Source organism: Cebus imitator, unplaced genomic scaffold (genome assembly GCF_001604975.1).
Source record: "Cebus imitator isolate Cc_AM_T3 unplaced genomic scaffold, Cebus_imitator-1.0 Scaffold26, whole genome shotgun sequence".
Classification (NCBI taxonomy): Eukaryota; Metazoa; Chordata; class Mammalia; order Primates; family Cebidae; genus Cebus; species Cebus imitator.
Window position 1 is genome coordinate 8,430,769 of NW_016107341.1, and position 14,113 is coordinate 8,444,881.

At 35.3% G+C, this 14,113-nt stretch overlaps 1 protein-coding gene across 17 annotated transcripts in view; it reads left to right on the top strand.

Annotated features, from left to right (window-relative positions):
- MAGI2 (membrane associated guanylate kinase, WW and PDZ domain containing 2) overlaps positions 1-14,113 on the top strand; it is a 1,433,352-nt gene that overhangs the window by 818,876 nt on the left and 600,363 nt on the right. For all 17 annotated transcript variants that reach the window (XM_037736560.1, XM_037736552.1, XM_037736554.1 and 14 more), the window contains one exon: positions 987-1,106. In XM_037736560.1, coding sequence (XP_037592488.1) covers positions 987-1,106 — 120 coding nt within the window. The remainder of the gene's footprint in view (positions 1-986; positions 1,107-14,113) is intronic.

Sequence of the window (14,113 nt, forward strand, 5' to 3'; positions counted from 1 at the left end):
AGGGCATGTTCAGGGAAGGAAGTATTACCTGGAAACAAACCTGCAGCCTTGAATATGCCTCTGCTTCTGCTCTTGCCTCACAAACTGGACAGCATGCCTGGAAGTGTGTATTCTCCAGGAGAGCTGTACTGAGCCACCATCTGAGCAGCTGATAATCCTGTCACCTTGGCCCTCATAGCTCCATTCCCTCTACGGATGATGGAGGGGTCGGGAACAGTGGTCCCATGCAGTAACCCCTGGTAGGGAGTCACTTCCCAATTCAGTCAGAATTAGAGGTAGTAAGGAAAGAAGGAAGGTCGCATAAGGGAGAGCCTGTGTGATGGATTAAGAGAAAGTTTCTTCTTGTCAAATTAGATACTGTATTCCCAGCATCACAATTACTAGTGCAGTTTAATTATTATACAATTCCAATTATTATCTAATTTTAAGTAATCGTAAAGGTTTTGTGATCCTTTAAATCAAATAAAAATGGGTTTGGATGCAAAATTTAACAAACGAAAACCAACAAACGGTTTCCCCCAAGAGAAAGCAGATTATGAAAATAAAAAAGATAAATGGACATTTTTCTAAGATCACTAGTTTCCATTGTATTATATGTCACAGCACAGCAGTTTGCAGGACAATAGAGGTTCATTCACAGAGTGAAATACATAAATTCCTGAACTAGCAGACTGCTGGCCCAATATTCAAACCACCTCTTCAAAAAGGGCACAGTGTTCTTCAGTTTTTACTGAAAAATATATGCAGCCATATTCCATGGCAATGAACTCTTTATAAGCTTGATGAAGAAAAGTCCTTGTACATTTACTTTAATCTATACCCCCTGCTGTTTTCTGTTGCCAAACAAACAGAAGGACAAATGCAAAGTGCCAACTTCCAGATGTACAAACAAGTGGCACTGAATATTCAGAAATATGATGGTATTTTTAAAGTTCAACCACAAATTACTCAGCATCTTTCTTTTGTTTTTACTTTTCTTTATTCAGGCACCACAAGGCCACATAAGGAGGGTGAGGTCCCTGGAGTGGATTATATTTTCATCACTGTTGAAGATTTTATGGAATTGGAGAAAAGTGGTGCTCTCCTAGAAAGTGGGACTTATGAAGGTAAGCACAACGTTCCTGTGAAATCTCTTTCTTGTTGACATCACATTGTTCTCATTCGATTAAAATGTATTGGGACACCAGGTTGCCAATGGGCTGTTTTGGGTTTGAGAGCTTTACTAAGATGAGTTTAGAAATGTATCCTAAAAAAATTAAAATACATCTCAATTAAGTGTACTTTTATATGTGTAGAGAAAAATATATATGTATTTTTAAATATTTCACATATATATATATATATATATATATATATATATCCATTGAAGTATCCTTGTGATTGTCTATTGAGGTTAAGCTGTGATCTTCCAGATAAAATGTCTTTATCTCAAGATGGTATCTGAAAGATGGTGGGACTAAAATTCTTGTCCTGTCTTCCAGATAAAATGTCTTTATCTCAAGATGGTATCTGAAAGATGGTGGGACTAAAATTCTTGTCCTGTCATTATCTCTGTGTGGCTTTCTCAGATTACTCTACCTCATTGGCCTTCACTTTCCTCCTATGCAAAATGATGGGGTAGAAAAAATATGATCTGTGAATGAACTCCAAAGCTCTAGAGCAATAAAAGTCTTCTTGTGTACTCAAATCAAAAATGAACATCAAATTAAACCAAAACCTTGAAGGCAGAAAACCTGCCTCAGTTGAAGGAGCACTGATACATGAGCCGAAATCTCATTTCAAACTAGGCTTCATTATTTATCTGTTATAAAAATTAAGTAACAGTAAATGTCACTGAACTTAGTAGTCTCTTTGGTACAAGTAGAATGATGGCATTACAAATACAAATAAATATGTTGAGATGATTGCACTAACCAATTTGGATAACATATATATGCATCTAGCTTATATCTAATGAAACTATATATCTTCATATATAATATAATGAAATTTTAACATAACAAAAAGTAGAAAATATTTCATTCCTACTTCACAGTTATAAAGTATGTACACATACTATTCAGTCCAAAGATTAATTTGGTTTTATTGAACTGCAATTAATAGTGAGTGATATTAGAAACAAAATTCATAATATATAGTTTGCTGCTTAGCCTATCATACATGTGAAATTCACCAAACATCATCAAACAAGCTGGGTTTTCCATGTTAACAGTTTGGTCTTCTACTTCCTCCTCGGTTGACAGTGATGTGTCTCTTAATGAAAGGGATACTTCTGAGAAATGCATGGTTAGGCTATTTCATCGTTGAGTGACTAGCATAGAGTGTTTGTTAGACACAAACCTAGATGGTACAGGCTGCCACATCCTAGGCTACGTACTGTAATCTGTTGTCTCCAGTCTACAAACCTGTATGGCATGTTACCATACTGAATACTGCAGGTAATTGTAACTCAATGGTAAGCATTTGTTTGTCTAAACATACCTACTCATAGAAAAGGTTAAGTTAAAAATATGGTATAAAACATTGAAACGGTATAGCTATATAAGGTACATACAATGAATGGAGCTTGCAGGACTATAAGTCGCTCTGGGTGAGTCCAGAAGTGAGTAAGTGATGAGTGAATGTGAAGGTCTAGGAAATTACTACTCACTTCTGTAAACTTTATAAGCATTGTACACTTAGGCTACATTAAATGTATTTTAAAATATTTTTTCTTCAATAATAAATTAACCTTAGCTTACTGTAACTTTTTACTTTATAAGCTTTTATTTTTTTAACTTATTGACTTTCTTGTAGTAATACTGGGTTTCAAACACAAACACATTGTATAGCTGTACAAAAATATTTTTCTTTCTTTGTACCCTTTTTCTATGAGCTTTATTCTATTTAAAATTGTCTTAACTTTTTAAACTTTTTTGTTAAAAACTAAGATGCAAGCACACACATAAGGCTATGCCTACACAGGGTCAGGATCAATATCACTGTCTTCTGTCTTACATCTTGGCCCACTAGTATGTCTTCAAGGGCGATAACAGGCATGGAGCTGTCATCTCCTATGATAACAAAGCCTTCTTCTGGAATACCTCCTAAGGACCTGCCCTAGGCTGTTTAACAGTTAAAGTTTTTTTAATGAGCAGAAGGAATACACTTTCAAATAATAATAAAAAGTAAAATATAACAAAGCCAGTAATATAGTCATTTATTATCATTATCAAGTATTATTGCTGTACATAACTGCATGCACTATACTTTTTTTTCTTCTTCAACTTTTAAGTTACATAGGTAAATATGTGCCTTAGTGGTTTGCTGCACATATCATCCCATCACCTAGGTATGAAGCACAGCATCCATTAGCTATTCTTTCTGATGCTCTCCCTCTTCTCAGTGCCTCCCCAAAGGCCCCCAGTATGTGTTGTTTCCCCCCATGTGTCCTTGTGTCCACGTGTTCTCATCAATCAACTCCCACTTATAAGTGAGAGCATGCATTGTTTGGTTTTCTGTTCTGTTCAGCATAGTTTGCTGAGAACAATGGTTTCCAATTCCATCCATGTCCCTGGAAAGGGTGTTATCTTGTTTCTTTTTATGGCTGCATAGTATTCCGTGGTATATATGTACCACATTTTCTTTATCCAGTCTTTCATTAACCATCCGGAATATAGGCATGGGTAAAGATTTCATGATCGAAACACCAAAAGCAATTGCAACAAAAGCAAAAATTGACAAATGGGATCTAATTAAAGTAAATAACTTCTGCACAGCAAAAGCAGCTATCATCAGAGTGAACAGACAACCCACAGAATGGGAGAAAATGTTTGCAATCTAACCATCTGACAAAGATCTAATATCCAGAGTCTACAAGGAATTTAAACAAATTTACAAGAAAAAATAACCCCATTAAAAAGTGAGCAAATGACATGAACAGACACTTCTTTTAAGAAGACATACATGTGGCCAACAAACATATGAAAAATCTCAGCATCACTGATCATTAAAGAAATGCAAGTCAAAAGCACAATTGAGATACCGTCTCAAACATCAGAATGGCTATTAAAATGTCAAAAAACAACAGATGCTGGTGAGTTTGCTGTACTTTTATACAACTGATAGAATGGTAGATTTGGCTATACTAACATCTCCACAAACACATGAGTAATGCATTGCACTATGATGTTACAAGGGCTGCAGTGTCACTGGGCAATAAGAATTTTTCAGTTCCATCATAGTTTTATGGGAACACTGAGATATATGTGGTCTGTCAGTGACCAAAATGTCATTAGACAGCGCATGACTGTTCTTAGTTACATAGTTTAGTGGACTGTAGTTAGTCAAGAACTCAGTAGTTTGAAATTGTTTGAAGTTGTTAAAAGTATTAAAATCTCTTCCATTACTTACCTTTTTTTTTTCTTTTTTGAGAAAGAGTCTCACTCTGTCACTAGGTGGGAGTGCAGTGGTGCAATCTCAGCTCTTTGCAACCTCCACTGCCCAGGTTCAAGCGATTCCTCTGCTTCAGCCTCCCAAGTAGCTGGGACCACAGGCGTGCACCACCACACCCAGCTAATTTTTGTATTTTTAGTAGAGATGAGGTTTTACCATGTTGGCCAGGATAGTGCTGATCTTTTGACCTTGTGATCTGCCCGCCTCAGCCTCCCAAAGTGCTGTGATTACAGGCATGAGCCACCACGCCCGGCCCCATTTCTAAGGCAATCTAGGCAGAGACATTTGCCTAAATTGTGGCTGAGACATTTAACTGCTTCTTGCCACATTTACAGGAAATAGGCAAAAATACCCAAGAAAAGGAAATGGTTTTATGCATTGTTGCTGTATCTTCTTCATATTGTCAAAAGTAAAAGATAGTAGAGATTGATTTAAAACATTTTAAATAAAGAAGTTGTGTTGCTGGGCATGGTGGCTCACACCTGTAACTTAGCACTTTGGGAGACTAAGGCAGGCAGATCACCTGAGGTCAGGAGTTTGAGACAAGCCTGGCCAACATGGTGGAACCCTGTTTCTACTAAAAATAAAAATTAGCTGGGTGTGGAGGCACATGCCTGTAATCCCAGCTACTCACGAGGCTGAGGCAGGAGAATTGCTTGAAACTGGGAGATTGAGGTTGCAGTGAGCCAAGATTGTGCCATTGCACTCCAGCCTGAGTAACAGAGCAAGACTCCATCTCAAAACAAAAAAAAATAAATAAGAAGTTGTGTTGATAATCTAAAGCTGCCTTAAACTATATATGAAAATTAACTGTGTAAATCATAGAAAATAATTTTATCAAAGGTGTTAGATTAAATAATACATTTTACAGAATATTTTCCTATGGGCTTTGTGACATTATTTAGTAACATTCGTTAGTTTGCATGCGATTTAATAATATATCATACTTTATAACCCTATTTAAATATAATTTATGTAAGAATGAAGCAATGCCTTAACATACAGGATCATTAAAAGAGTGGCATGATTAACAATATGACTTTTTGTTTATAAAAATAAAGACTGTGTAAACTGATTTTATATAAGCTGAAAAATTAAGTCAAATGTTAATGGTAAATTTCCATTGTTCTCATGATCCACTAGATGTCATGTCATTTAATATCTATATTTTAAAACATAGCTTAAACTTGAGGTTCCAATTCACTTTTGAAAGTAACATCCTGAAACTGTATGAACATAACTAAGTTTTGTGAGACAGAATGGGTTACCTTGAATCTTCTTCAGACACCTTTTCAGTAATGATAATTTCATTTGCTGGGTTTGGTGCCAACTTAATTGGCCTAGTGTACATATAACTGATTATTGGAGAGTAAGGCTGACTCTCATGTAATACTTTGCCAATTATATCAATACCATTGCTTACAAATACACATTGTATGCACAGATAAATAAGAATCTCCTTTCTCAGGTCACATAATGACCTGAATAAACACCTAGGGAACAACTCAAACCTCAGGAGCTTCAGGTTTTCCTGTAACTACAGATGAAGAACCAACAAAATTCACCTTCTAATACAAATTGCTGCACTTCTTCAGTGTTAGCCATAAGCTTAGACCTAGGGCTACCACTTAATGTGGTTTTGGGGGGTTTTGTTTTTGTTTTGTCAGGAAAAGCTAAGGAATGTCTTTTGCACTGTTGGTGCTTTTAGAATATACCGAATTATGTGCTACTCAACTAGACAAAGACTTGAGACCTTTTATGTTGAAAAACCTAGCAATTAATAGTTTCTTTAATAAAAAGCCTTATTTGTTTAAATTACACATTCTCCCTTCTTCAGTGTTTAGGTCACTGCTGTGTTTCCTCTTTCCCAGTCTCATGCCTTCAAAGTATTGTTTAGAACTCTTGGTCAGAACAGAAAATTCATCTCTGATATTCTGTGAATACACCAAGGAAAGTAGGAAGGAATTGAGTTACTCTCAGCCTTATGGTTACAGACCTTCTGTTAACTATGTGGGGTCCATGAGACTGAAAAGGGCTCCCAGAATCTAACCCACAAACCAAAGCAGCAAGACTGCTGTTGTAACTGGAGATAGGGCCATAACCCCTGTTTCTTCGTGCTCATCTGAAATGCTTCCAAAATTGGTGCGGTTATTTTCAGGGATATTAGGAACTACTTCATTTTTTTTTTCAATTCACAAAAATCAAGAGAGTCCTTTATAAAATGTCTAGCTCAAGCTGCTCATCATAGAGAAAACCAGTTTTTGGTGTTTCCATACTTCCTCCTCACCACTGGGTTTTAGAACAGGAAACAGTCACCTAAAAAGTAGTTAGGAGGAAAAAGTATATTTTAAAGTATTTTTATATGTGTGCATTTTTGTTTCATTGCTAATTATTCTCCTTTTAATCCTGGTAGATAGATGTGACTAAAGCATAGTTTGTCCTTTGGTTAGAAATCAGAGATTGTCCCGATTTGTAGTCCTGCCTTTTAAGCCTTTTAAGAAATTGACTTAAAGTCCTTGCTCCAAAGGAGCAATTCTGTTACTTCCTGGAGCCTGAAGGGAAGGGCTTAATGTGCTTTAGTTACCATCTATAGCTTTGCCACATGGCTGTAGGCAAGGTTTTAGTTGATTCTTAAAGCTTTTCTTCTGCTGCCATCCCCATTTCTAATGCTTCGTCTGACTTTGATATAGAACACCTGATGAATGGCCTTGCTTGTGACGTGCCCAGGGGACTTGGCCATGATAGTAACCATTGGTGTTCGTAAAGGGACTATTTTCTATGACTTGGATGATTTCATCCTCACCATTTTTGTATTGAATCAGGATTAAAATTTAGTTGATGAATTTTATTGTTAATAAATTATTAATAATCCATTATTGATTAATAAGGCCTACTGATGAGTCTGACAAAACCTCAAGTAACATAAAAACCATGAACCTTCATGTTAGGACTGAAGGTGTTGGCTTCCTATGAAACACAGACCACAGAACTTTTTAGATGAATGCACATAATTCCCTTGGAGTTAGGTCACCTACAGGTAAAAGTGAGGTGCCAAGAAGTGGAATGAATAGTAAGTATGGCACTCTGTAAGTTAAGTACTCTAAGTACCTGGAAGGAAGACAGTTCTTTGGGAACTGTCCGAAGTGCTGAATTAACCAGGACTCTTAATCAGCGAATCCTGCCTGACCTGCTTCTTCCAGGTGTCTGTGATTTTACATTTGTGTTTTCACTCGCCACTTACAGCAGTTGTCTGCCTCAACCGGTGTTCTGAATGTCATCGTTAACCAAACCTGCGTTCCCTGATCTGTTCCTGGACTGATTTCATTCTCCTACTGGGATAATCCACAGCTATGTTCCAGAACAGCACTTCTGCTGTAACATCTGCTACCATATTAGGCTGTTTTGTTTTTAAAATAAAACAAAGCTACTTTTCTATTTATTGAAAAGGTCATCGATCCTAGAGTTAAATGTTTTCTTTAAATTAACGTAAGTTTAATTGTAATATTGTCTGAATTTTTAAAAGGATCAGATTAAGACCAGCAAGTTTTGTGGGCCTCTGACAGAATACAGTACAAATATGTATTTCTCTCCTCTTAATGATGTGGTTTCTTACCATCGTGGACTCTAGTATACACATAGATGTGAGCCTACTACAGACATCACACCAGTTTCTTGGGCAGTTTTATTAAGAGGACTGTGAATTTCAAGTTTTCTCATAACTATACATAAAGGAGTGCTGTACTTCATGATGTAGCACATAAAATGCTATAGAAATTTAAGTATTAAATACAAGTAATTTTCAAGCCAGTTAAGCTATGGTGAGAGAAGATGCATAATGAATTCTCTACAAATCTATGTCATTTTACTAACTAAAATTAGTTTTCAGTTTCATCATAGCTTGATATATTTATTGTTGAAATTTTTAATCTAAAATTTTGAATCTGCAATCAAGATAGCACTGGGTGATAAAGAGATACTCATAAAAGAGATGGCTGTTGGCACCACAGATCATCCCGAGCAAAACCATCCTTCTATCAGTTCGTTTCTATCCACTGAAATATAAACAATATTTCTTGAAAACCATATCAATGCTTAAATTGATGCAAACAATTTTGTCATTTTAGAAAACCAAAATGAAGGAAGATTTATTTTTCCCTTTACACACTATTCCAAGAGGAAATTTTTGCTGTGTAAGTAATAACCTTCATAACAGCAGTAGATTCTTGGCACTTACAGTTAAAAGGGTCCAGCTGTTTTTTACATATCCAGGTTATAGCATTTTTTTTCTTCAGATTCCTGCTTCTGGCAATATTTCTATCATGGAAGATTCTAGACCATGCATTTGGGTTTACTTTTTAGGAATGCTGACCATTTAAACATAAAGCTCACTAAATGCTTATTTGACCAGTAAATGAAAATACAGTCAGTGAAGTTTTACAACATTTTAAGGTCTTATAATGCCAGATTATTTTCTGATAAATGTTTCAATTTGTGTTCAGAGTTATTGACAGATAGTGTATTATTTTTGCATGCTATGTTTGTCCAATGTAAGGCCCCTAAGAATGGAAGTATCATTGTCTTCTACAATGAAATACAATTTTTTTTTTTTTAGTTTAGGAATTTTTTGAGCCCAGCTTTTTTGAAATATGCAATGCAAAGGCTTATTTCTAAGCACTTTCTTCTCAAAGAAACTAGAAGGACTGATATACGCAATTAATGAATTTAATATTATATAAATTACATAAAATTATTAACCTAAGGACAAATATCAGAGAAAACGAAGAGACTTGCTCTGACACCTTAACTACAGTATTAACCTGTTTACTGTTTATTCTGTAAGTTTTTTGTTCCATTGTAGCTAAAGGAAATATATTAAAATAATGTCAATATTCATGGGCATAGGACTCACTTCTTTGACTCTCTCACAATTCATAATATTATTAGGTAAAGCCTAAGGCTCAGAAACTGTGGTGTTCAGAGTTTAATTCATTTTTCTCGTACTCTTATCTTTAATTAAAATGATTTTCTAACTCTTGTACACAACTCCTAGCGATTTTTTTGTGCGTGTTTTGTTTTACTTTTAATGGACCAATAATAATTGTGTGTATTTTTGGGATATAATGTGATGTTTCAAAATGTGGCATATGGAATGATCAAGTCAGGCTAATTAACATATCTAGCACTTCAGTATTCATTGTTTCCTCATGATGAGAGCATTTGAAATTCATTTTTTAGCTATTTTGGAATATACAATACATGATAACTGACTATAGTCACCATGCTGTTTAGCAGATCACCAGAACCAATTCCTCCTTCTGACTGAAACTTTGTACCCTTTGACCAACATTTCCCCTTTATCTGTCCACCCTTTCTCCTTCATAGCTTCTGGTAATCACCATTCTACTCTCTACTTTTATGAGTTTAACTTTTTATGATTCCAGATATAAGTGAGATTATATAGTATTTGTCTCTGTACCTGGCTTAAATCACTCAATATAATGTATTCTAGGTCCATCCATATTGCTGCAAATGACAGAATTTTCTGCTTTTTAAAGGCTGAATAATCTTCCACTGTGTATGCACACCACAATTTAAAAATCTGTTATCTAATGATTGACACTTCAGTTGTCTCCATTTTAATCCGAAACACATTGAATATTCACCCAGAAAAAAATCATATTCTTTGAGTGGGAAGAAGAAAAATCATGACTTCAAAAATTTTACTTATATTTCTCCCTACTTCTTTAACAAACAGAGCCTGTTTACCTTGACTAATTAGGTGCATATTTTCAAACCCTCTGAGATGTTTTTCTGAGTGGACAAAAGTTGGATAACAAAACTGATAATAAATATTTTATAATTTAATGTGTGTATTGCTGCAGCTGTGAATATATGTTGTAATATATTCACTAGATCTGACAACTCCATGACTTTCAAAGACAGTAAATTTATTCATTCTATAAGAGGTACACAAGAGAGTCTTGATGAAATTGATTACAACCATTTTTAACCTAAGAGTCCATGTTTCTCTGAAATTATATCCCCATAGTGATGAGCAGTGGCTCTTGTATGTTAAGTCTTGGATCTAATACGTAGACCTTAATAAAGCAAATATTTTATTTATCCTAGTGTTTCTCAATGGTGCCCTAATGTGGTGACAGAGGTTTCTCAGAGACTTGTTCTATGCATCAGTGATTTGAAAGCTATAACCTGATGTCCTGCTGTATTAAGGTCATTTTTGTATCTGAATTTAAAATCTGAAAAAGAAAACCTCAGACATTCTTTCCTTTTATCTTCTATATTCCTAATCTGGTGGACAACGGAGGATAAAATCTAGTTGACCTCAGGTCTGTTATTTCCCTCAGGGGAAATAGAAATAATCCAAATTGGAAAAATCAATGCTTTAATTTTTATTGCTAAGTAACTACTTTATTTGAAGAAGTCATTGATCTTCAACCAAGTTACAATAGCTGTTATGGTTTTATGAATTATTTTATAAGCTGCAACTTTTATTCAGACTGTGCACAAAAAAATCTAAAATTTTGAGGCCTATATTGATCATGCTTTCAACAGACATACTGAGTGTCTTGATTAAAATTTATAAACTAATATTTGTCAGAATACTTAGCCGCCTATGTTTAAAAGCAATAATGTTATAGAATATTTATGCTGTATGAAAGCTCCTCCTTATTAAAGGCTTGGAAACCTTCATTATTATGGCAAATCATTCATAACACTAGATTAAAACTTAGTATCAATCCCTCCTTGACTAATAATTAGTTCTCTTCAATTCATTATAGGTTGTATCTACATGTAGCAACCAGATAAAATCAGGATCTGCTGTCCACATATCATGTCTGTAGGGTACTGTTTCCATGAAAGGGAATTCTTAAACCCTCTACAAATATTTACAGGCACATGCCACCACAACCAGCTGATTTTTTGTATTTTTAGTAGAGATGGGGTTTCACCATGTTGGCGAGGCTGGTTTTGAATGTTTACGGACCAACAGAAAACACAAATTTATATTAATTATAAGTTATAACAGAATGGAAACTGATTTATACTGTCTTCAACCTATTTGTTTTAGCTGTACTAGTCTCCTTTTTGTTTCTCAAATAACCAGCATATTCCAACCCACACAGGATCTTGAATTTGTCTTTTCATTTTCCTGGGCTATTTTTCTTTCTAATATCCACCTGTTTATATATAAAAGGATATATATAATATCCTTTTTATAACTTTATGATATTCTTCGAAGAATCAGATCTTCAGGGAGCTTCTACCTGACCACTTTATCCAAAACTGGACTTGTTCTTATTTTCTCTTCCCTTCCCATTACTTTTTATTGCACGTATAACTGACCATTTATTCTATAACCATATGTTTATTTATTATCAGTATACCTCACTAGAAAGTAAACTCAGAATGTCAGAAAATTTGTTTGAATCACTGCTCATTTTCAAGTTTAGAATAATCTCTGGCACTTAAGCAGTGCTCAATAAAGGAGGGTAGAACGAGTGGATGAATACCTGAGTTTCTTTCTTGAACCCAACAATGGGAACCCTCTACCCCTACATAGAGATTCAGCCTTACCCAAGACTCTGGGACATATCTACCTCCCAGTTCAAAATTCTCTAGGCCAATAGTTTGAAGCTACAGTATCCTTTTGGCCCTAGAATCTTGTTCTGAGTTAATCTTGTATCATAACTGTGATAATTTTGTTATCTTAATTCTCATGATTAATATTGTGAGTCTCTGTTTCTCTCATACCTGTTTCCCTCTCACTTCATCTGGGATGTTGTTCTTATCTTGCTATGGCCGTTCCCATAGTCTGGTTTTCCCTGTACTAATTCATAGTGTATCAAATCACTCACACTTAAAGCAGTACATCTGGTCAACAAAACTATACTCTCAGTCACTTCCTACACACGCACGTGCCTGCACACGAGCGCAAACACACACACACACACACACACACACACACACACACACACCAAAGNACACACACACACACACACACACACACACACACACACACACACACACACCAAAGTTCTGTGGAATTTACTACCTATGAATTAATAATTACCCTTTGCTAAAATTTCTTTGTTCATGCTCTCTTTATTGTTTCCCCCAAATATTATGAAGACTTCCTTGGTTTCCCTGCCTTCATTATAGAATGTCGGTGGAAAGTTAGAGAAAAAAAAAAGTGCTGAGGTTAAACCTATGAAAGAGGTATAAAGATCCTGCTATATCCTGGAAAATATACAAATTCCAAAACTTATTTTAAACAAAGGAACTACAATGTATGTTTTCTCATTAAAGAAATGTAAAGGCTTTGTAAATATGTGGACATGTGAATGTGAATCTTGGAATATATTAGATAATCACTAACATTTTCTGGCTGCTTTTTGGTAAACTATAAGGGAGGATAGGTTTGTTTATTATTCCTTTATTCTTAGGAGAGATAGTTGAAAACTAACAATAAAATTGTATCAGTTAGTAATTGTTCCCTACTAAGATTTCTACCCTCACCTTACCCTTCTCTTCTTTCCTTTTACATTAGAGTGATTTTAAATTATTTTATAAGATGTTAAAATTTGCTTCCTTTCACTGATTCATAGGTAAAATTACAAACCTGAAAATGCATATTTTAAATAGGAATACTAATAGTAACACAAATTAATACAACCTGTGCAGTCAATAAACAAAAAGTTTTAAACAATATACAATAGGCCCAAAATGACATAACCCTGACAATGATGGGTAAATAAAAGGAACAGATTTGAGTTAAAATTTTTCAATGAGTTTTCTTTCTTATTATCTCCTATCTCCATGCCATATGTAAACATACTACAGCCAGGGGCATCCATTTGGCAAGAGAAACCTGCTCTTTTGCACTGGGATCAGGCATTGTTGGGTGCCATTCCCCAAAGGGATCTGTTCCCTTTTGGCTGGTCCATAGGTACAGTAAAGTTTCTCCATTCCAGGTCCCTCAGGATTATTTCTAGGAGGATTAAATACTTCCTATTTCTGCCCCTGCTCTTTAAGGATGAGAGTAAATAGTCTCCGTGGAATTTCCAGAGAAAAACGTTTTTATGCAGCTATCTGGTTTCCCTGAAGATGAAACAAGTGTTATTATACCTGGGATGAAATGTAACGCATTGCAACAAGGGCAGTTGCTAGCATTTCTACCTTCAGGGATATCTAGGAATACTAATTTTCAAAGAGCGTATACAGTTTAGATGATTTTAGCTACTCTCCTCCCTTCTCCCCATTCCCCTTTAATTTAATAGCGGTCTCGTTTATGATAAAATGGAGCAATAAATAATTAAAAGAAAATGTGTATAAAGGTGTACACAGGTTAGGGAGATGTGGGATGGAGACTCCTGGAGACAGGCACGTCGACAGCCTGACAGTGAAGGACAGGGGGACAGTACAGAAAGTTGACAGAGGAATGCAAAACTGAGCCATCCAGGATCATTACAATGAGAGTGCTTATCAGTCTGGCAGATAAAATCAAAATATTGCAATCCAGCATAGCTATTGATTCTCCTAATAATGACCCTGTTATCCAGAAAAAGTTAAATTGTATCATAAAGGTAACATTTAAGAAATATTTCCTTCAGAGATAATTAAGATTCCGAAGTTTGGACTTCTTAAAGGGAAAGGCTAG